Consider the following 25,064-nt stretch of genomic DNA (forward strand, 5'->3'; position numbering starts at 1 on the left):
AAGAGGAGTTTTAGAAATTATATCATTATGCCTTTCTCCTTTTTTTTTTCTTCTCATATTCCTCTCTTAAAAAATAAAATAGCTTCATATAGACATTTTAAGGATTTATTCTTGATTCTGATTTGGAATGTTCTACTAAATGGAAATTTTTTAAATGAGAAGTAACTCTTTAGTATTATGTCCCCCTATACTCTTAATTATACCTAACAGAAAGTTTGGAAGATAGTAGCTGCTTATTAAATATTTATTATCTGAAATCAGTGATTAATGAATTATTAACTCATTGAATAGTTGGAATTCTTTATTATGTTCTCATTCTTACAAATGGACTCTATGACCACAATCAAAGCATTGATATATTATTGAAAAAACAACAAAAATATTTTGAAATATGATATTTTAATTGAAAGAAACAAGAAACAGAAAGGTGACATGTTTTAAGATAGAGTTATTTATGTTCAATAATTGGTAACAGGTTTTACCAGTAACTTATATATCACATGTTTATATGATATATAATTGGATCAGAGTGAAAAGGTTTGAAACACCTTGCACCTTCTGGAGGAGTTTGATAGCTATGATATTTATATAATTTCATGACAAATTTTAATAGGAAGGAGAACATTGGATTTTATTCAGCACTCTAAAACATAAAGGCATAACTAACATACAAAACAGTAAAGTTCATAAGATAACTCTAGACATCTGATTGTGCATAGGATCATGTAATAAAGATGTGTTTGTACCGTTCTGTAGATCCATTTAGGGATTTTGATCTGCCATTGACTGGGCACTAGTTACAACTTGTTACTTTTTACTTTAATGGATAAATATATGGGTGTCTTTTTGAATCATCCTATAAAAATGAAAAGCAAAAAATATGAAAAGTCTCATGAAGCTATAGTGTTCAATCATATTCCCATCCATGATAATGAATGCTAATTGTATTTATTTTATAGTTCTATTGTGAATTTATAGAATGCTTCTACAAATAAGTCATTGATAATTCTGAGATAAATTTGTAAAGTTTAAGAATCATTGTGTTCCAAATCTTAGAAGAAGTTAGAAACACAGCAGGTGATATTATGGGTAAGTACAAAGTGAATGTTTTAAAATAAATAGCACTTGGATGACCTGAGATGTCAGAACTGGAGACAAGGGTGTATGTTTGTCAATATATCCTTCATGTTTTACAGACTCCTAAGGGAACAAGGGAAGATACAATTTCACCTTTTCTGTGCCAAAACATTTTAATTATATCTTCTTCCAACTACAGCGGTTCAGTAACCAAGGAGCTGACATTGATGCATGTGTTGATAAAGCTGCAAACATTCAAAATGAGATTAACAAAGATTTTGAGCAAAGGGTGACAGCTAATTTTGCACAGTATTCTGCATCTAATTCAGGCCAGCGTAATAATAGAATATTTTATAACTGTTTTGTTATTCAAAAGGACTTTTATGATGCATTTATGTTTGTGGATATCTTTGTATCATATTCAAGAAATCTGTGTTGTAATCCTGAAACAATATGAAAGGAGGAAAACTCTTATTATTAATAAGTGGTTTTGTTTTTTGTTTTTGTAAATCATACTTCATCTTTGGATCTCTTTGCCTTACCTTAATTAATATTGAGCACACTAGCTATAAAAGGTATAGAGATGGCAAACATGTAGTTTCTGATTTTGCATAATATGCATAAATAAAATGGCCAAGAAGAGTTATATTCAATTTATTTAATTAATAAAACTCTAGTTTCTTTATGTTCTTGAGCTCCTTTGAGCACATTTCAGTGTATTTCTTTTCTACTCTCTATTTGAAGGCAGCTGACAGTCTTCTTTCACTTTTTGTTTGTGAAATTCTCTCTCTCTCTCTCTCTCTCTCTCTCTCTCTCTCTATCCACTCACTTCTCCATCTGCTTTCACTTTTGTTTGCTTGGGCCGTCTCTCATCCCAACTTGATAATGAGGAATGCAGTGTGACCCTGACCTCTATCAGCCCATGCATGACCTTCTGACTCTACCATATAACCTTTGACCTTCTCTTTGACAGCTTGATTAATTACCCTGTGTTATGATTTATGAGTAAGTGCTATGTAAAAATAATAGACAACAGGTGGTCCTCTGAAAACTTTTTGTGGCATGTTTTCTTTTAGTGACTAACTTGATGAGCTATTTGAAGTTGGAAACTTAACTGGGACAATATATGTTGATTCATATTATGGTATTTTTATAGAACACAGCATTAGAATTCAGGAAGCTGCCAGTTGAAGTATGGTCCTGATGAACATTTTGTAAAATATTAGTAGGGTGCTGTTACTTAAATGCATGTTGAGAAGCACAAAACAGAGTCAGATGACATTTCAGGCATTTCAGTCCCAGGTCACGTCTTGAGAAAATTGCTGAAATAATGGAGGGGGCATTTTCCAAGCAGAGCTACAGCTCCAACAGCTATGTTTACTTTAACGCTTCACTAGTGACTTCTGATTGGTTGTCATGACCTCATCTCACTGTTGCACCTAGGATGTTGCAACAGTGACATATACATACCTTCTTGTGAACAAGGTGTATTATACATACATACATCTTTCAGAAAAGATGAATGGACAGTGGTTTATCCATTTTAACCATGAGTAGAAGTAGTTTATAATAAAACACTTTTGAGTTTCATTTCCCTGAAGGATAAGCACCTATTTTCTTTCAAATTAAGCAGAAAGGATGCTGAACTTGAAAAAATATGATTGATAAATCTGTATAAAATGATCTCTTAGAGACCTTTGTTTGATGGCCAAAATGGATAGTTTTGTAGGTCAAAGAATTCTACTGTGTCCCCTGACCTCTCTGATCACATGTAGCTTGCCGTATTGGCAGGTTAATATGCAGAGTTCAGTACTTTCATTAGATTTTTATTTAGCCAATCACAAGAGATTTAAAAAGATGTAGATTTGTCCTTATTTTCCATTCTTCTTGTAATTGGGAAATTAATTTGGATAATCTTTAGTTTTCCCAAGGTATCATTTATGGTCAAAAGTACATTCTGGTTTTGGTCAAGTATTTTAACATTTTATACTTTTTACAAAGTATTCTTGTTAAGTACATTTCTATACCGATTTGATGTGTCTAGCAGTATTTCTTCTTTTGGTTCTTTGTGTTTGGCCTTACCTGTCTGCAAGACTTCTCTAATCTGACCCAACATTTGATTGAACTGTAAATGAAGTATAATTTATTAGTAAGTACATTTATAGTATATTAAAGAAGGCCCAGAGGCCTGTGTATTTTATTTAAATCACAAGTGCTGAATAAAATGCCACATCTAGCAATGAACTTTTGAGGGTTTCTGATTAAGATACCATAGTTAAGACCCTATAAACACAGGTTTGAAAATGAAACTAGTTATAGCTACAAAGTATAGAAAATGGAATGAGATGAATAAACCTTACTTTTACTAATGTCTTTCCTCTTGATCCCCTTCCTGATCTTCTGCTAAACTGTATGATGAAACCTAAATTAACAACTTGATGTATGCTTTGTCACTTGAAATGTTAGATATTAGAATTTGAGTAGATCATTATAAAAGATGCCAGAGTTTTATTTATTTAACTGTAAGATGTTAGATAATCAGCTTTATCATTTCAGATACTCAGAAAAACCTCTTCTGTTATCTTTACCAAGACAAAATATAAATTTCATGAGAAATTTAACATGCTTACAAAATAATTAAATATAAAAGGGAAACTTCAGTATAAAATGTTTAAGATTCTAAGCCCAAGTTATGAAGCCTTTTTTAATGGAGTAGAAATGCCTAAGTATTTTCTAATATACTGGATGCCTGATTGTATAATAATTTTTAAAAACTATGGATAAAGGTCACATTAGCCGCCTTTTTACTTGTTTCATTGTGTACTGATAGAATTATTGAAAACAGAATTTTAACAATGATATGTATTCTGATTTTTAAAGATATTGTGTTCTATTTAAAACAGTTACATTTAACTACTGATATTTTGTTTCTGCTTTATCTAATTTCTTTTGCCTGTGTAGTTTCCATATATTAGTTGACATTGCAAAAACCATTGTAGCTTATATAAAGGGTTTTTTAGACACGGTATATGACTTGAGCAAAGAAGGAAGTTTTACTGTGTATCTGTGATTAGAGAATTGAGGTAGGATAGTTTATTTTGCTGCACTTGCTTTCTCCCATTCATTGTAAAGTGGTTGTGAATGGTCTCTGTGAATATCACATCAATTAATTTATCAGTAAAATCTTAGATGAAAATGGTAGCTTTTTACAGAATGGCAATTAAATTCTCAATAAAAATATTAAGAACCAACTCTTATTTCTGCAAAAAGTATTCCTGTTTTTCAGTTGTTACTTTAATCAAACTGGCAGTTCGAAGTATCTAAAGGATAAAATATTTTCTAAATAATTTAGGTGTATAAAGAGAAACTTTCACTGTTGAAATTTAAATGAAAAAATTCTTTAATTGATTTATATAGTGGTGGTTTAAAAATAGAATCATTTTTCTTCTGCTGATGCCTCAGTGAAAAATTGACATTATGTCTTTATAAAATTGAACAAATGAGTCATGTAATTTTCAGTTACATAATCAATAATTTAGACAAATACTACTTCTTTGATGATTTATGTGTGTTTATTTTTTATATTTACTTAAATAGGACACATCAAATTTCAGAGACTATTTAAAATCAAATAGGTACAATAGTTTTTCAGTCTATGGTCTCTACATTTGAAGTAAAAAAATCCTTCTTAAATAATCATATATTATGAAAGTATTATTTCTAATATTTAAATTATAAATTGGGATAATTGTCTTATAATTCTAGTAATTAAAACTTTGTTCAAAGAGTTTGTCTTTTGTCTGAAAGTCATTCATACTGCAAAGATGATGCTTATTAATTAAAGTCCCACTTTCTTTGAGTTTGTAATTTTTCATATTATCATTAGACTATAGTATAGCATTATTTTCATCTCTATATAAGATTCTATTTGGAGCTTGCTAACTCTGACATGTCTGAATATGAGAGACTCTGTGTGTGTGTGTGTGTGTGTGTGTGTGTGTGTGTGTGTGTGTTTAAAGTTCAATCCACTCAGAGAAGGCAGGGAAGAAACATGACAGGAGACCACTTACTCACGGTACAGAATCTAGTAAGGAGGCAATTTTCTTTTTGGCCTGTGGTGACCTTTTTTGACTATGTTCCCTACACCAGAGACAGTGTACTGAATGCCTCTATTTCACCCTGTTTAGCAGAGTGCAACAGTGTTCTTTAACTTACTTTTGGTGGGAGGAGAAGTTATAGCTGAAATTTGAGAAGGGCGTGAAAAGTGGTAAGAAGCACAAGGAAGAGAGGGGTAGGAACTTCCTTCAAATGTGATTTTAATAACTAGTCAAGTGTGTCCAACTGTTGAAAATCACCAAATAACAATCTGTCTACCTGACAGTGATCACAATGAATTACAAGACTTTTGAATTAGCTATACAGATTAGAATAAAGCAGGAACAGATAAAATATCTTTTGTTGGTAAAACTTTTGACTTGCCGCTAAGAAAATAAAAATAAAAAAAAAAACTGTTGTGGTTTCATGAAAATTGTTTCATTTAATAAATTTGTAAAGCATTTATAAACCCTTCCTGAAAGAGGCATTATCTCAAAAGTTTTTTTTAACATCTGCAGAAGAATGTATTTGTAAATCATTTTGGTATGTATCATTATGTAGTTTTTAATATATAAGATGGCTATATCTTAATTTATAGTCTTGTCACCTTAGTGATTTGAAACTTCCAAACTAGTCATGGTTTTTGTGGCACTAATATCATATGATTGGGGTGAAAATTGAAACACTTCCAATGAAGTTTGTAAGTAGTTTGTTAAATCAACTATATAAAAGGCCAATGAAGTGCAGAAGTATAGCATATTTTAAGATAAGAAAATTGAGTCTATGCTAATATTGGCTTATTCATAAGTTTTGTAAGGATCATTTTCTTATGATTGGTGCTGCAAAAAGTTAAATCTTAATGTAAGATTATATAATTGTAGTTTTGGAAAAATATGCTGTTTTAGTAAGCAGGAAGGTTTTATAAGCTTAATTTTCTATAACATGTTTTTTTTTATCAGAACATATAACATCTTTTAAGTATAAATTTAGGGGATTTTACAAGGACATAATTGGAACACCCACAATACAGAATTGGATGGAAAGGACATATATATTCTAGCTTCAAAAATTTGCATTGCACATGCTTGTCAGTTGTTATTGTTTATCCTTCTCTGTTTTCTCATGGTTAGGTTATTCCATCAGATATAAGATAAATATCAAAAGTTTTCTTAATTATAACTGCAAAAATGTTTCCTTGCTAGAAATAAATTAGACAGGCAAACATATGTTTTACAAGCTTGAAAAAAATCCTGAGTAGCTCAATAGAATGTATTTTTAAACTCTGAAACTTAACTTGTAGTTTCCTGGTACTGGTTCTTAATAAAATTTGCTTGAAAAACAAACAAACAAATAAATTTAAAGGTTAAAGAGGTGCTTCCATATATTATAGTAAGACATTGGTTTATTTTGTTTTGTGATGTGTGGGTCCTCCTGAGAGAAAAGTAATACATAAAATCTGAGGTGCTCAAGTAGATATTTTATGTTTCTGATAATTTAGATGTGTAAATAGTAGAATGTTAGATCAGATTTATTCCTTTTTAATTAACTGTTTAATTTTATTTTACTGTCTGGACAAATTTAAAATGCTCATTAAAGGGCAATTTTAAAGGAAAAAACTCCTAGAAAATGTAACATGAATTGTAAACTTTAATTTCCAAAAGGTTATTGTCTCAAAACATGTATTGTAAATATTAATATGGTTTGAAAGTATATTTGTGGTTTAATAATTAATTTCAATCATTTTTGAGGTTCTGGGAGATCCAAATTACCTTTTAATTTAAGATATATGATTTTTATGTTACAATTATGTCTTTTTGTTCTTAGAGATAATATGTTTATTTACACACATAATGAAGACAATTTCAAATGATAATTTCAAATTTGGAAAAATTAAACCATAATCTTTCCTAAAGGAATATTTTAGTTGATGTACAACTATATTAAATTACTTAGTCTAAGATTTTAGCAGCTTTTATGAATTGAAATAGATTCTAAGATTAAATTATGCTACTTTTCATTTCAAAATAGGAAGGATATGGAGTAATAGTACTGAATCCCAATGAAAACTATATTGAAGTAGAAAAGCCGAAGATGCATGTACAATCATCTTCTGATAGTTCAGATGAACCAGCAGAAAAACGGGAAAGAAAAGATAAAGTCTCTAAAGAAACAAAGAAGCGACGTGATTTCTATGAGAAGTATCGTAACCCCCAAAGAGAAAAAGAAATGATGCAATTGTATATAAGAGTAAGTAAGAGAATTACTTTCCTTCATTATTTCCTTTATTTTATTTTATCTTATTTCATATGAGTTATTTTGTTATTTGTCTTCTCCATGGTTATCTACTTACATGAAATATTTTCTATTTTTTATTTAATATTACAGAACATATTCTTAGTGTGACATTTTACAGAAGTTGCAAATGATGTTTATTTTGTGTGATAAGCTTCTTCTGCTATTTCTTTTGTGTGATAACGTTCTTTTACAACATTTTCTAAAATAATATTTTGTGGTATATATAGAAGCAAGAAAACTTTCCAATTCAGCTCCGAAACATGCTATTTCTTTAAGGTATTATGCCATTATGTTTTCCATGTAGGCTAATCATTCTAAAACATTGGCTGAATTAATAATGCATTGCACAAAACAATCTTCATCATTGGTGGTAAGTGTTACTAGATAATGCTTTGTTTTCCTATGAACAACTATCTATCCATAGTGTCTCAGCCTAACTTCTGAAGGCAGATAGGGAGAAAAGAGTAATTAATATATTAATAAATATTTAAGCTAGAATAGTTTAGGGAACTCTTGTCCTTTGCTCTTGTCTTCCCAGTGAGCCCTTGCACTTTGTAATGGTAGCAGCATGAGACTGTGATAGCAGTGCTGCCCAAGGATATCTAATATAGGGGACACAAACAATTGTATTTGCACTTTGGCATATTCTTCGTGATGTACATACTGTGCTTTATATGGATAAGACAAATTTGTGTAACTTTCAAGGCCCTTATTATGGATGCTAGAAGTTTAACACTAAAGCATATCAAAATGATACTAAGTGAAGTAAAATAGTGAATTGGTGTTTTCTTCAAAAGTAAGGAATTCAAAATATTTAAAGATAGCCAAATTTTCATTTTGCAAATTATATTATAGGACAGTAGCAATATTTCAGAATACTCAATTTAAGTTACTTTTTCATTTATTTTAAAAGATCATAAGTAAAATATTTCATAATATTTTTAAGAGGAAATACATTGCCTTCTAAATTTTCATTTTCTTTATCCTACCTATAATTAATTGCACAATCACTGTTCTTTTTGGAATTGTGTTTCAAGCATTCAGGCATCTGATTATAGGTCATCAGTCTACTGAATGATTTGGGAAAGTAGTATATAAATTTTCATGATTCCCCAAAATGTGTCCTTACCAAGAATACCTAAAATGCTTTATGTGATAAACAAGGGTTAAGCAGACTACAGTATTTAAACTTTTAAAAATCACATCACTATTTAATGATTTGAAAAACAAAAATAAGTACTAGGAATCATTAAGTAGCCTGTTTGTTCTAAAGTAACTTGTATTGACCCTTTTCCTTGCTTATGACTGCATCAGGGTCATTATGTTACCTTTTCCTCCATCAGTTATCCTAAGGTTTCTACTCTGTCATTCAGTCCATCTTATGGTAAAGTTAGTTAAATTTTTTGAAAAATTGCCTCTGATACCCACATTCTAGAGATGAATTTCATAAGGTTTTTGAAGCATACAAACCAAATAGAGTATTGGCTTATCTATGTAAAAATGCAAAGAAAAAACGATTTAGTATGTTAAGGCTTTTACTTTTTCTTAAATAATTTCTTGCCTATTATATGTACAGATTGATTAGGAATGTATCTCAGATATCTGCCTGTAGATTTTTTCCATTCTATTTTCTTTTTATCATGTCACCGTGACTTTGGTTATTTTCTTTTGTTCTCTTGTATGTGAATTTTCTTGATCCTGTTTTTTCACATCTGGTTCATTTATCCCTGCATCTGTTTTTTTCATAACACCAAAGGAAAAGTCTTTTTATGTTGCTTCAGTAAGACCTGCTGTCTTAACCAGGCACTGTGGTACAACCCTGTTATCCCAGAGACTCTGGAGGCTGAGGCAAGAAGATTGCAAGTTCAAAGCCAGACTTAGCAACTTAGTGAGGCCTCAGCAACTTACTAAGACCCTGTCTCAAAAATAAAAAAATAAAAAGGGCTGTGGATATGGCTCAGTGGTTAAGCACCACTAGGTTCAATTCCCAGTACCCAAAACAAAGAAACAAACAAACAACCGTCTCTTTCCTTTTGCCTTTTTTCTTTAATTCTGTTTTTTCTCTTCTACACTTCCATCATTTTTATTTCTTTTATTTATATCTTTATGCTTCTTTCTTTCTTATGAGCGTATTTTGCTCATCAGTTCAGATTCACACTGGAAGCACTAAAAGATAAAAATAAACTCATGTAGATAACACAACTTTGTATATGATAGTCTTAGCTAATGAAATGTATTTCTTAATGTAAACATCCTGGCTGTTAAAATCTCCTGGGATTGTTCAGAATAACATAGGAATGATGAAACTCTTCAAACATACTTCTAGATAGTAAGGCTTGGTTCTATAGAGGAAAAGAGAAGAATGGTTCATCTTGTATGAAGTGCATTAATTCTAAGGAGATTTTGATCCATTCCAAAAATAGACTTCTTCCCTCTACATATTTTTATGTATCTAATATTCACATTTTTTAAGACTGAGAGTATAGTATATGATAGAGAGAAATTAAGTTTTATTTATATACTTCTTAATCATTTACATTTTGAAACTGTCATCTGTTCTTTACAATAGCTTAATAGGTAAGTAGATCAGATCTACTTTATCCTTATTTTATAATTAAGGAAATTGATACAGGGATGTCTGTCCAGGATTACATAGCTAGTAAACGGTAGAACTAAGTATTAAAACTAGGATTCTAAGTACTGAAGATATTTGTACCCTTTCCTCTTTACTACATTGTTCTATCAGTTGAAAACAAAGTATATATCTGAAATATGAAAATTAAACCATATATGAGAAAAGTATGATATGATATAGTAACATCTGATTATTATATATACTTTTTTGCGGAGATACCAGGGGTTGAATTCAGGGGCACTCAACCACTGAGCCACACCCCCAGCCCTATTTTGTATTTTATTTAGAGACAAGGTCTCACTGAGTTGCTTAGTGCCTCATTTTTGTTGAGACTGGCTTTGAATAGACTTTTGACCAGCTATCATTTAATAGATATAACATATATTCTCTCCCTAATATTGAGTCAGATTTATAGGTGAGGAGACTATACGTCAAAAACTGTTAGTAATTTTCCCAAGGTCACATAGTTCCATGTGGGCGGGTACTAGTCTGTTTTGCTCCATACTTTATCCTCTGAACCTAGAATAGAATCTTCACGAACACTTAAAGAATGGAGCTTTCACAGTAAATTTAAATAAGGAGGGAGAGACAGGTTTTAAAAATCAAACCAATACACTAGTATGGCAATATGTAAATCAATGGATGTGTAACTGATGTGATTCTGCAATCTGTATATGGGGTAAAAATGGGAGTTCATAACCCACTTGAATGAAAGTGTGAAATATGATATATCAAGAACTATGTAATGTTTTGAACAACCAACAATAAAAATTAAAAAAAAATTAAAATAGACAATAAAAATTGAAGTCAATAAAAAAAATCAAACCACTACTCCTTTTTTTGTTATACATTCTCTATTATTTAAGAATGCTCCCTGATTTTCTATGAGAAAATATTCAAACAAACAGAAGCAAGCAAACAAAAATCGCTACATTATTGTTCTCCAACCCAATCATTAGACCAATATTATGTGCCAAAAATTACCATAGTCAGTTTCATGAATTAATGTAATCAATATGCTGGTATTTGATACCTTGACTAGTCTATGCATTTTCATCTGTATATATAAAAGTAGAAATCTTGTTTTCCTTTTTAGCTTTACCATCGCCACTTAAATCATGGATCAAAATGGAATGTTTCATTCTTACCCAATGCTTTTTCTCTTTTATGCATTCGCTGTCCTCTGCTCGTGCTTTGTGCTTTATGATATCTGTAACTTTTTTCCCTGTTCTTTCCCCAATCCAATTTCTTCATTTTGTAGTGCCCTGCTGAAATACCACTTTTTCCTCTCACTATAGCCAATGAACTAATCCTTTCTTAGACTCATGGAATTGTAATTAGTTATTTTATGAAGGGTTTATCATGAGCCATCTTGAGTTATCTTATATTTTTGTTTTGTAATTTTTTAATATTACCAATTTACCTTTTCTTGTGTAAGTTTTATTTTTAAAGCCTATAAAGATGCTTTTTGAAGTTTACAAATATCTAACATGCCAAGACATACACAGTTGGAGATATCCATAATTCCATTACCTAGTAGCTAACTTCATTTTGAGCTTTTTGAAATTTTTTTATTTAAAGTTTTTTATTGGTACATATTATGCCAAATAGTGGGTTATAATGTGGCATATCATACATACGTATAACCTAATTTTATCAGTTTTGCTGCCTAGTACTTCCTCTTGTTCTTCTCTCTCCTCCCATGATCTCATATCTTATGATCCTACCTACCATCTTCTACTTTAAAGATCTCTCCTTTTATTGTCATTAAATAGCTTTTTACCTTTTCCCCCCCTCTAGCTTCAACATATAACACTTGTCATTCTGTGTCTGTCTTGTTTAATTTAATATGATGTTCTCCAGTTCCCTCCATTTTCCTGCAAATGACATCATTTTATTCTTCTGTATTGCAATAAATGTAATATATCACATAAATTTGTAAAGGACACAAATCAAGTGATCATCCCTATATATGCAGAAAAGGCTTTTGTTAAAATTCAACACCCATTCATGATAAAAACTCTGAAGAAACTAGAGATAAAAAGAACTTGCCTCAGCATCATAAATGACAAACCCTCTAAAGACAACACTATACTGAATGGGAAAAACTTAGAGCATTTCTTCTGAAATCAGGAGCAAGACAAGGATGTCTTGCTTTCACCATTTCTTCAATACAATACTTGAGGTTTTAACAGAGCAATTAGACAAGAGAAAAAAATAAAAGGAATGCAAATAGGAAGAAACCAAATTATTAATTTTTATAGATGATAACATCCTGAACTTAGAAGGATTTCAAGGATCCACTACAAGACTTCTACATCTGATAAACAAATTCAGGAAGGTGACAAAATACAAAATCAACATAGAAATCAATAGCTTTTCTATATACCAATAAGGAAAACACTGAGAAAAGAAATTAAGAAAACAATTTCATTCACAATAGTCTCAGAAAAAGGAAAAAAAACACTGAAAAAATAAATAAAAGAAGCCATTTGAAGATAGACCTCCCAATTTATCCTTTCTACTAGATGTCCCTGTAACCCTCTAGATCTTTGAGTATATTTGCTTTATATATTTTAGAATTGATGTCAATCCTTAATGACAGCACACATGAACCACTTTTGCAATAATTTAGGGCATATTGTCAGGAAGCGAGGAAATGATACTAAATGCATTTACTAGAATTTAATTTCTTGGAAGGAAGAAGACTAGACAACTAGACTAGCAACACAGGAAAGAAGGGATTATATAAATATCATAAGATGATGCAAACTCAAGGAAAAATACAGTTAATAGAAATTTATAAAATATTAGGTAGACTATGGACAAAAGTGACTTGATGCTGATCTACGTGACTTTGGGTTGGAGCTATTTTAATATCTCTTTCTTAGGGTTATACTTGGTGGTGAATGGTGCTAGTGGGAAGTAAAGAAGAAGGTTAGATCTAGCATGTGAAAATAGAAGCAAAAACAGATGCTGGGCATGGGCATGGGAGGAGTTACATGGATATAGGAAAAAAAAAGTCCAAATATGGAGGGGACATTTACCGAACAGGAATCTTGGCTAATCCTGGCATTGCACATTGAAGATTCTCAAATATTTGTGAATTGATTGCTTGTTGATATCCATCAAACATCTTATTCCTTAATACTCAAGATATTGATGTTGCCTAGTTTTCTAATTCATTTTTAAGCATTGATTTTAATTTTTGCAATTGTTCAGATGCAGCTAGCTCTGATAAACCAAAGCTTTCTTTTTTAAAGAAATGTTTCTGATATTCTGATTTGGGTATAGTCACTGTATTAGTGAGGGCTGATAAATGTCATCCTGTCTTTTCTGGACTTCTTCTCTTACATGCTGATGCCCCTGGAGTCATTTTAATGTTGTTTTTTAGCAACCAAATTCAATTTATTTGTATTATGAACAATGATTTTTTTAATCTCTGTAAACAGTTTTTAATTTCCTAGTACAGGTGGAGTATTCCTTATCTGAAATGCTCGGAACCAGAAATGTTGAAAATTTTGGAGTTTTTCAGATTTTGGAATATTTGTTCAGACTTTACCAATTGAGCATCTTTACTGCCAAAATCTTAAATATCTCAAAATGTAAAACATTTTGATCACCAATAAACTATGTATTGAACTATTTGAATTGTATTTGAAAAGCATTTTTCTTTTTTTATATAGTATAGCTGGCCTCCTTTCTGATTTATACAAATTATCTAGTATACACAGGCAGATGTAAAATACAAGTCTTAAACTTTAAGATTAGTAAAGTTTAATTTTATTTTACTTACTAAACGATTATAAATAGAAATGACTAGTGGATTATGTAGCACATTTCTGATGCATTAGAAGCAGAGCATGAGAGATCAAAGAACTTACTCTTTCATGTGGCAACTTTCCTTAACTATGAAATAATGTACTTTCTGGCATATATTAATGCTTATTAAGGGGATTGATTTGGTCTAGGCAATAAACATCATGTCAGACATGCCTGGCAGGAAAACCTGCTTAATATGTTTTGTAATAAGATGGAATTTTTTGTTCTCAAAAACATCTGCCAACTGAATTTAAGAGTGAAGACAGAAAATGTCATCAATTTAGTGGTAATCCTATAAATTTAGTTTCTTTTTGAGCAACATATCAAGATACAAAAAATTCTCAGTGTTAACCTCCACTGGTTATAGTACTTTGTAAAATGATGAAACAAAAACATTTTATTTTTATATAATGTGTTAATTAATTCATAATGAATTTTAATATTTCAACTGATAAAATTTTAACAAGCATCTTGCCAACAGATCATTTTTTAAAGCATCTGTTTTTTAATGTGTTGGGTTGAGAACTGAGTCAAATGGCTAAATATGTACATATATTCTTTAAAAAACATATTTCCACCCCCATAACTACAAATACACTATTTTTCTCCCTTGGACCACCAGGGGCTGCTGCTGTTTGTACTGGATTTTACTTTTCGTAGAAACTGAGTACCCCAGTCAAACTACCTCTTATGTTTCTTTCTCTCTATTTAACCCCAAATTTATTTTAATATATAACTGGAGAAAGACTTAGTAGCTTAATAATTAATTTAAAATTTATTATTGTAAATGTTTCTACATTCTAAGGCATTTATATTTTTCTAAATCAATTTAAAACCTGTTGTAGACATTGAAGGCAGATTGTGTTAGTACCTATTTTTATTTCCTGTTTTTAAAGTATGAATAACATTCTGAATCATACCATGGAAGAGATATAGTGTAGATATGCTATTAAAAGTATAGTCTGTTAGATTTGAGTTTGAATTCTACCTCTTCCATTTAATATGGTCTGCCTTAAATTAACTTCCGTACTCCTAAGCTTTTTGCCAAAAAAAAAAAATGGAATGATGATAATATATGATAAAACACACACAGTATCAGGCATATAATCTTGAGGCTTTAGGAAAATAAATAATATCTTCTCTCAAGTTGAGAATCAATTGAGAAAGCATCCAATTCTTAAAGTTTGCTGGTCGTGTACCTTCTGTACCTTTCTGGGGTATTTTATTTACTCTCAGCCAGTTCTCTAATTTCTGACACCACCTAAGCATCCAATAATTTATGCAAACTCTGACATTGCTTATTTGGAGTTAACGCTAGGCCCCACAAGTTAAAGGGCTCAGTCCTCCAAGACTGGCGTCACTGAAAATACATGTTACATACAAATCCTAAGTGGCTACCTTTACTTCTGACTAGATATAAATTGGCAGTTCCCACAGCCCTCTCCTAAGGTTCAGTAACTTGCTAGAATGACTCATAGACCTCAGGAAAATACTTAAGTTAACCACTTTATTATGGATGCAACTCAGAAGTGACCAAATAGAAGAGCTGTGTGGGATAAGGAGTGTGGTTAGTAATATTCAGAGCTTCTGTGCCCTCTCTGGGTGAGCTGCTCAACCAGCAGTACATCACTGTGTTTACTAGCTTAGAAGATCTCCACTTCATGGAGGTCAGTGGACAAGACTGAAATTTCTCCCCTATAATCACTTGTTCTTTCTGGTGCCCAGCCACATCCTGTGACTATATAGCAGCTTCATGCTAAGTACTCTTTTATCCTACAGTCAGTGATAAAAGGGGATTGTTATATCTAACAAGACAAACATTCAAAACACATTCAGAAGGTAGTACACCATAATCAAGTATCTTTTTAGATTTTTCAGTTTATTGGCATATAAATTGAAACCTTAAACAGATCAATATTAAGCAGTGAGACTGATGTAGCAATTAAAAGCTATCCAACAAAGAAAAGCCCAGAACCAGATGAATTCTCAGCTGAGTTCTACCAGACCTTAAAAGAAGAACTAATGCCAATCCTCCTCAAATCTTTCTATGAAATAGAAAGGGAGGGAATACTGCCAAATTCATTCTATGAAGCCATTATCATCACCCTGATACCAAAACAAGGCAATGACACAACAAGGAAAGAAAAATTTAGACCAGTACCACTGATGAACATAGATGTAAAGATCCTTAATAAAACATTGGCAAACCACATTAAAAAACACAATGAGAAGATAGTACACCATAATCAAGTGGGTTTTATTCCAGACATGCAAGGTTGGTTCAATGTATGCAAATCAATGAAGGTAAATGGATTTAAGGACCAGAACCATATAATCATCTCAAGAGATGCAGAAAAGCATTTGACAAATTTAGCACCAATTCATGTTAAAAACACTGGAGAAACTAGGTATAGAACTTACTTTAACATTGTAAAGGCTATATATGAAAAACCCAAAGATGCTATTATACTGAATAGAGAAAAACTGAAAACATTTCTCCTAAATCAGAAACTGGGCAAGTATGTTGACTCTCACCCCTCCTAGTCAACATAATTCTTGAAACTCTTGTCAGAGCAATCAGGAAAGAAAAGGAAATTAGAGTGATACAAAGAGGAAAAGAAGGAGTCAAATTTTCTCTATTTGTTGATGACAATATCCTATATCTAGAAGACCCCAAAAACTCTACCAGAAGACTTCTAGAACTGAAAAGCAAATTCAGCAAAGTGGCAGGATACAAGATCAGCATACATAAATTAACCACTTTTCTACATTCCAATAATGAATATGCTAGGAAAGAAACCAGGACAATTATCCCATTCACAATAACCTAAAAAAATAAGTAAATCAAAAAATACTTGAGAATAAATCTAACCAAGATGGTGAAAGACCTCTACACTGAAAACTATAGAACCCTGAAGAAAAAAAATTGAAAAAGACCTTAGGTGATGGAACAACCTCCCATGTTCTTAGACAGGAAGAATTAATATCGTAAAAATAACCGTACTACCAAAAAAGGTTGTATAGATTCAGTGTAGTCCCCATTAAAATACAAAGAACATTCTTCACCGAACTTGAAAAAAAAACAGTCCTGAAATTCATTTGGAAGAATAAAGAACCCAGAATAGCCAAGGAAACCATTGAACGAGAAGAGTGATGCTAGAGGCATCACAATACCAGATCTCAAATTATACTATAGAGTTATAGTAACAAAAACAGCTTGACATTGGCATCAAAACAGACACGAAGATCAATGGAATAGAAGACATAGAGACAAACTCACATAGGTACAGTCATCTGATACTTAATAAAGGTGACAAAAACCTATGTTGAAGAAAAGATAGTCTTTGCAAAAAATGGTGCTGATAAAACTGGATATCCACATGTGTAAGAATGAAACTAGACCCCTATTCTTCATCTTGCACAAAAGTCCACTGAAAATTATCAAAGACTTAGGAATTAGATCCAAAACTTTGCAACTGGTAGAAGAAAACCTAAGCTCAATACTTCAACATATTAGTGCAAGTGCCAACTTCCTTAACAAGAGCCCTATGGTACAAGAAATAAAACCAAGAATCAATAAGTGGGACAGCATCAAATTAAAAAGCTTCAGCACAGCAAAGAAAACAGAACAATTAAGAGCATGAAGAGAGAGCTTACAGAATGGGAGACAATCTTTGCCAGCTACTCCTCTGACAGAGGATTAATACCCAGAATATGCAAAGAATTTAAAAAACTTAATACCCACCCCCCCAAAAATAAACAACCCAATCAATAAATGGGCAAAAGAACCAAACAGATACTTCTCAAAAATCATCAAGAGTACAAGCAATAATAAATGCTGTCAAGGATATTGCAGGGGGAAAGTACACTAATATGTGACTGCAAATTAGTACAACCACTTTGGAAAGCAGCACAAAGATTCAGGTGCAGCTATTATACCCCTTGGGATTTATCCAAATGATCCAAAATCAGCATCCTCAAGTGATATAGGCACAACATATTTACAGCAGCACGATTCACAAGCCATTATGAAACCAGCCCTTCCTCTTATCCTCTAAACATCTCTTTAGATGGAAATAATGGAGAACATCATGGTAAATGAAATAAGCCAGACTCAAAAAAATCAAAGGTTGAATGTTTTCTCTCATACGCAGAAGCTAGACCAAAATAAGAAGGAAAAGCCAGGGAAGGGAATCTCATGAAAATGGAAAGGATATCAGAGGAGTGTTGGAACGAGATTGAGGGGGTGGTAGGAGGAATGGGAAGAAATGGTGGAATGAAATTGATCAAATCATGCTGTGCACATATATGAATATACCACAGTAAATGTTATCTTTAGGTTTATCTATAATTTTTTTTAAAAGTATAAGTAAATAGAAACAAGATGAATAGAATAGAGGAAGGGGAACAGGGTAAAAGAAAAGGCAAAGTACTGGTGACTGGAGTGGGCCAAATTATATTCCATGCATGTATTATCATGTCAAAATTAGACCTAATATTATGTATAACTATAATGTTTTTATTTTAAAAAAACACTAAAATAAGCCAGGCATGGTGGCCCATACCTATAATCCCAGCAATTCAGGAGGCTGAGTCAGGAGGGTTACAAGTTCAAAGGCAGCCTTAGCAAGGCCCTAAGCAACTTAGCAAGACCCAGTCTCCAAAAAAGAAAAAAAAGAAAGGAAAGGGCTGGGATGTGGCTCAGTGGTTAATTAGCTTGGGGTTCAATCCCAGGTACGAAAAAAAAAAAATTAAAACATGTAAACAAATATCTGACAAAACACACTCCTGTCACACAAAATTCCAAGTGTTTTAAAAACTCTTTTCTGGGCTGGGGTTGTGGCTCAGCGGTAGAGCATTTGCCTGGTGCGTGCAAGGCCCTGGGTTAGATCCTCAACACCACATAAAAATAAATAAAATGAAGGTATTAAAAAAAACTCTTTTCTAGGAATCAGGGACAAAGGCCAAATATATTTTCATATCATATTATAGCATCATACCAAAAAATAGTCCCTCAGTCTTACACACCTCAGTTTGGAACTCAATTAGCAATATTAAGTAGGAATCAAGCAAAAGAAAATCAAAACATCAGTTTTACTAATTGGTGTGGTTTACCTGGAAAATTTAACTTAGGTATATGGTTAATGGACTTCCTAATATTTTTACTCTGAAATGAATTTTCCTCTTATTCTCTAAACATCTCTTTTGCCGTTCACATGGTAGAAAGCTAGCTGTAATCTACCCATCCTGTAAGCTTAGTTGAAAGACGCTCAGAAGGGCAAGACTAAGCATGTTCAGTTTCATCTCCAAATGTACTAGTCAGATAAGTCTCTCCTTCTATGGAAAAAAATGAATGAGAGATGAGAAAAGAAATTAGGAACATTATTTTAGCTCAAATGCCTACTTACAAGGACAGATGAGGAGAGTTTCCATCTGACAAGTGTGAGTCTCTAATAACAGGTCGTTATTATTATTACTTATCTTTTCTAACAACTTAATAAATTAATATTAAATTATAACCATTAAAAAAGTATATGTTAGTGTCTTCATCTTAAGATTTTCATTTATAAGGGAATGAAATATGGGCTGGGATTGTAGCTCAGTGGTAGAGCACTTGCCTTGCATGTGTGAGGCCCAGGGTTCGATTCCCAGCACCATACAAAAATAAAGATATTGTGTCGATCTACAACTAAAAAAAAAATTTAAAAAAAAGGGAATGAAATACAAAATAGTAGAAGCATGAATACAAAGTAAACCAAATCTTTTAATTTTAAAAGGATCATAATTCTATTTTAGGTCATCAGAAATTAATCTTTATATTTTCATGTTCATGCTTCCAAGGCCCAATAAACACAGTAGATTTGTAAATAATTAATTGTTACATGAATATTTCATCCTTACATGAACCTATAAAGTAAAAGATACAGACCTTTCCCTATATACATTTACTCTTATGTTTTAATGTTTTTCAGATAATGGAATATATACTTATCTGGTGCTATCTAATACTCAATAATTTGTGCTTCTTAAAGATTCACTGCTGCATGAAACTCAAAACACATTTTAGACTCTCATGAAAACCTATTGGTCTGTCTTGTCTTTGAATGGATCTTTTGCCCATGAATGATTTTGTAGCATCAGTGAGTTATGCAGATGACCCAAATGTTGCCATATTTTATCATGTAGAATAAAAATTTTTGTCCATTATTATTACAATAGTTCTCATCAAAAAAGTTCTAAGAATTGAAAGCCTATCAAGCTTATCAGAGAAAATTCAAGTTTCACCAAAATTCTCACTTTCTAGGAAGCTCAGTTTTTATCATTGGCAATAAATACCATCAATTATTTTTCTTCAAGAAAATATTTTTTACCTACCCAAATTGTCAGTCCACACTAACGAGGCCAGTGGAATGTAAGGATTTAGGATTTATTTTCTACTGCTCTACATTCAACAGTAGAAGACCTTGGGGATCATGTTTTGGGTTTTTACAACTACAGCTTTCATTCTCCTTCTCTTTCCTCTCTTGCTCAGAAAGCCCAAATATCAATAATGCCATCAGAGAAAGGACTATTATTTGTTCATAAATAAATATATATATATATATATATAAGTTAATTGAAAATGGCTTGTAGTATATCATCTTTTTTCATTGCTCTAACTTAGTATCACATTTTAACATCTCCGAATTTCGTATGCATCTCTAAAATTAATGGCATATCATATATTACTTGGCAACATTTGTTAGCTCTTAATAGTATGTAACAGTAGTAGTATATCTTAGAATTGATGGTATCTTACTTGTATGGAATATGATATAAGACAGAACTGCCTAGTTGCTTAACACTAGGAAGACATAATTCTTATTTACCACCCCCTAGATTTGCACAGTGTTTGTACTGTGTATCCTTAGGGGTTAGCCCTAGTAGAGATGATGCAAAGGTGCATCCACTTTCCAACATTCTACCCCATATTTGACTCCACAAGTTGTATAAATACCACTTGACTATTGTTTATCAAGCAGTAATCCCTATTCTTTATGCATCATTGTAGTCAGTTTTGTATTTTTGCAAAGCAAATCAAGAGAATGTTTGCATTCTCTCCAATACTAGATGTCATATTATTAAAAAGAGTTGTAGATCTTTGGGTGGTAAATCTAGGAAGAAATGATTAAGTGATTGCATTAAATAGAAATGGTAGCCCCTAAGTGTCCTATTTCATAATGCCTTGTACTTTTAAATTTTCTTTTGGCAGTTTCAAGATACTAGAAATAACTATTAGCACTATAAACATACAGTATTAGTTATAGGTTGCATTCTGTTAGTACAACCTCATTTATTTTGTATCATGTCCCAAGTGCTAGGTAGCAAAGGTAAAATATGAGAGAAGAGTAGCATAATTTCTACTTGAAACACAGGACATTAGTCAGAATAACATATCAAGATATGAAATGTATCTTTAAACTGACAAAATGTATCCTATTTAGTGGCACATGTTGGAATGGAGCTTTATACATTTTAATTCAGTTTTTGAGTACTCTTTGCAAAATATCATGCTAGTCCTTGGTAGATAGTGATGGAAGTGTAAGAATCCTCTTCAGGAGATCACAATGGAATGGAAAGGCTGAAATATTCACAAATGACTATGATACAGGACAAATTCTGGTAAGTATTTTCATGTAGTTTAAATGTTATGTTGTAGGATATGAGAAAGTTTATTTTTCATTGAGGCATTAAAAGGTCCTTCAATAGCTTTTTTTTTTTTTTTTTTTTTTTGGTACTATGGATTGAACTAAGGGGCATTCAACCACTGAGCCACATCCCCAGCCCTCTTTTTCATATTTTATTTAGAGACAGGGTCTCACTGAGTTGCTTATTAGCACCTTGCTTTTGCTGAGGCTGGCTTTGAACTCACAATCTTCTTGCCTTAACCTCCAAGCTGTTGGAATTACAGGCATACACCACTGAGCCTGGCCTTCCACAACTCTTTTTTTTTTTTTAAGTTGTAGGTGGACACAATATCTTTATTTCATTTTTATGTGGTGCTGATGTTTGAACCCAGTGCCTCACATGTGCTAGGTGAGCACTGTACCACTGAGCCACAACCCCAGCCATGACAACTCTTAATGTATTATTAGTAATAAAAGGCATATACTTAAAGGTTCAATCGTAGACCACATTGAATTGTAAAATTTGAGAATTGCTTTATATATTTTCTTTACTAAATGCAACTTATTATAGTGAGAACCTCAAATTTTGTGAAAACTGTTTATATATTTTATGTAATGTTGTATAATATGATTTTTTGTTAAGTATTATAAACTGCCTTAAAATTTGGCACCAAAACGGAATTAATTTGGTGGATGTTTTTGACACACTCTGAAAACTGCAATATTTCAATTTCCAATAATATAGTAGTATTTATTCATGATGCTTCAATTTGTTTTACCCCTCCTTTTAACTCATATGAAGCTAATCAAACATGTAAAAAACATTTTAAAACTTCTAGAACAATCTGATGTCCCTTAACTATTTTTTTCCTGCTTTTGCTTTTACCTCATCTATCAAATGATCTATGATATTTTCATTTTACAACACTTGTTATTTAGAAGAAATAATATGATTCAATAATGATTGTATATCATTTAATAAAGTTTTATATATATCATAAAACATTATTTACACTTTTTCCTTTAGGAAATATAATATGAAGTTGATGATTAGCGATTTCTATTAAAAGCCAGTCTCTTATTTAGGTTTTTCACATTTTCTTAATTGCTAATGATATTATTGTTGGTTCTTTATTGTGTAGGTTTAAATAGTTATTTTTAGCAAAAGATCTAACTAAGCAGCTTTCTTCAAAAAGGATCAAAATAATGAACAAATTAATCTTTATGGGAATCTATGAAGGTCTTGCTCTGTTGCAAATGATTGTTAACAGTTGGAGTATCTTACATAGTATAGTTTGAGTAGGAGACTTTTTGAAGAGGTTTCATTCTAATACTTAAGTAACTCTGCTTATCTGCATTCACATACCTTCCTTTACACTCCCACTCCTTCATGACTCTAATTTTAGATTTTACTAGAAAAGCTTTCCTATAAATTATTCCATGTGGGAATATTGTTAGCTTCTTTATGATAAAGTTTCTGCATTAATCATCTTTTTTCACCTGTAGCACCTATCAATTTGCTTTGAGCCTACATAATACTTAATAAAGTTTTTGGATGAATAAATGTGCTAAATGACTTTGCTTTGAACTTTTGCTTTACTTAGATTATGTCCAAAGAGAAACTGCCATTTCCTTACCTCTCCATCTTGTTTCCTGCATCTCTACCCTTCATTTAATTCATACTGATGGCCTTACTGTTCTTAGAACATGCCTCACATGTTCCTGCTTTTCAGTCTTTGTGTTCTATCTTCAGATATATGCATGGAAATTCTTGAACTCCTTAAAGTATGCTCTCCAATGTGCCACAGGTGCTTAGCACTGTGCCTGTTAGAAAGTATGCACCAAGTAAGTATTTGGTGATTGAATTTATAGGCTGAAATATACTTTTTTCATTTGGATTTTCATATGTTGATAGAGATTGTCTTAAAAATTAATTGTGTCTGATACCTTTGTTTGAAAGTTTACTGTGTGCCAGACACTGTGCTAAGTACTTTGTATATGTATCTCATTTTATCTTCGATCAACCTATTCTTTTCACTACATTGGGAGTTATATGTTTGTCTTGTACTTAACTGAATATTCACCCTATGTTATTCATCTTTGTATCTACAATATCTGGCACATGGTGGGTACCCCAAACATTAGCTAAATTTAAAAAGTGATAATTTTTTTTTTATTTTTACAGGTATGGCAAACTGACATTTTATAGGAAAATTCGTAAATAACTAGATTGAAGAAATACTTCTTTTAAGACTAAAAGAAAACAAAACTGAAAATATTTTAAAATTTTAAAAGATTTTTTAAATGTATTTAAATATGAAGGAGTGTGTTCCATTTCTTTTAATGAGTAATCTTAAGTGATACTAAATTATATTAATACTGTGAACAGCAATAGCAAAAATTATTCAGCAAATGGTTGCTTTCTGATCTGAGATTTTAATGTTTTGAAAGATTGGTATATATAAAGTACCTTATAATAGATATTTTGAGATATTTCAAGTGGATATTTGGAATGAAATATTCCTTATATAATAGTCAATGGAACATTTAAAAGTGGAATATTATAAAGAAGTATCTAATATTTTTGCACATTTTACAACATTCTGTTCAAATTCTAAAGCATTTTTTCAGAAAGTGCTTGTCTTATATCTAATACCTTGCCTAAGTGTCCCTTTCTTTGTTTGAACTTTTCCTGACCCTTCCTTTCTTATGGTTCTTACCCAGTGTAAAACAAACGTGTTCACAAAAACATACACACACACACACGCACACACACACTCCAAATAATCACAGTCTCTTTTTAGCCACCTTGTATATTGCATTTAGCATAATTTTAACACTCTGCCAATTAGGAAATAACTGAGGTTATATATATTCTGAATATATGTATAACAGACATCTACTTATTTTAAAGAGAAGTTATATTTAATTTATCTTTGATTTCTCTGGGTTTGAATAAAAGTCTGTTTAACAAGTTTTTCCGTGGTAGAAGTATAATTTAACTATGCACTAGAGTTTCTGATTCATTTTTGTATTTAGGGAATAAATTCAAATTGTGGTAGCTTGCACAGATTTTCCAGGTCAAGCAGCTAAAGACTTTCAAGGAATTTAGTGTTCGCACTATTGTGATGTGAAAATGCTGTTACTATTCAGTCATTAGACTGAACCAAATCCTGGTATTTGTATACTAATTAGCAAGGAATGTAGGGGTGTGTAGCTCACTAGTAAAGCACTTGCCTAGCATGTGTGAGGCTCTGGATTTGACTAGGGAGGAGGGTGACAGGGAAAATGCCTAGGTAGTAGCTCAAACACTTGAAGCATCATGGAATTTGAATAGATTTCCATTTGTAAATATGCTTTGGCACCATAACCATTGAATATATTTCATTATATACAAATTTAAAATTAGGGAGGTGATCAATTATAACATTCAATTTTAAGATTAAGTACATTGACAAAGATGTCATTAGTTC

At 31.7% G+C, this 25,064-nt stretch overlaps 1 protein-coding gene across 13 annotated transcripts in view; it reads left to right on the forward strand.

Annotated features, from left to right (window-relative positions):
- The window catches only part of Arb2a (ARB2 cotranscriptional regulator A), a 474,828-nt gene that overhangs the window by 227,077 nt on the left and 222,687 nt on the right, over positions 1 to 25,064 (forward strand). For all 13 annotated transcript variants that reach the window (XM_027927921.2, XM_027927922.2, XM_071612418.1 and 10 more), the window contains one exon: positions 7,201 to 7,419. In XM_027927921.2, the coding sequence (XP_027783722.1) occupies positions 7,201 to 7,419 (219 nt within the window). The remainder of the gene's footprint in view (positions 1 to 7,200; positions 7,420 to 25,064) is intronic.

Source organism: Marmota flaviventris, chromosome 5 (assembly GCF_047511675.1).
Source record: "Marmota flaviventris isolate mMarFla1 chromosome 5, mMarFla1.hap1, whole genome shotgun sequence".
Taxonomy (NCBI): domain Eukaryota; kingdom Metazoa; phylum Chordata; class Mammalia; order Rodentia; family Sciuridae; genus Marmota; species Marmota flaviventris.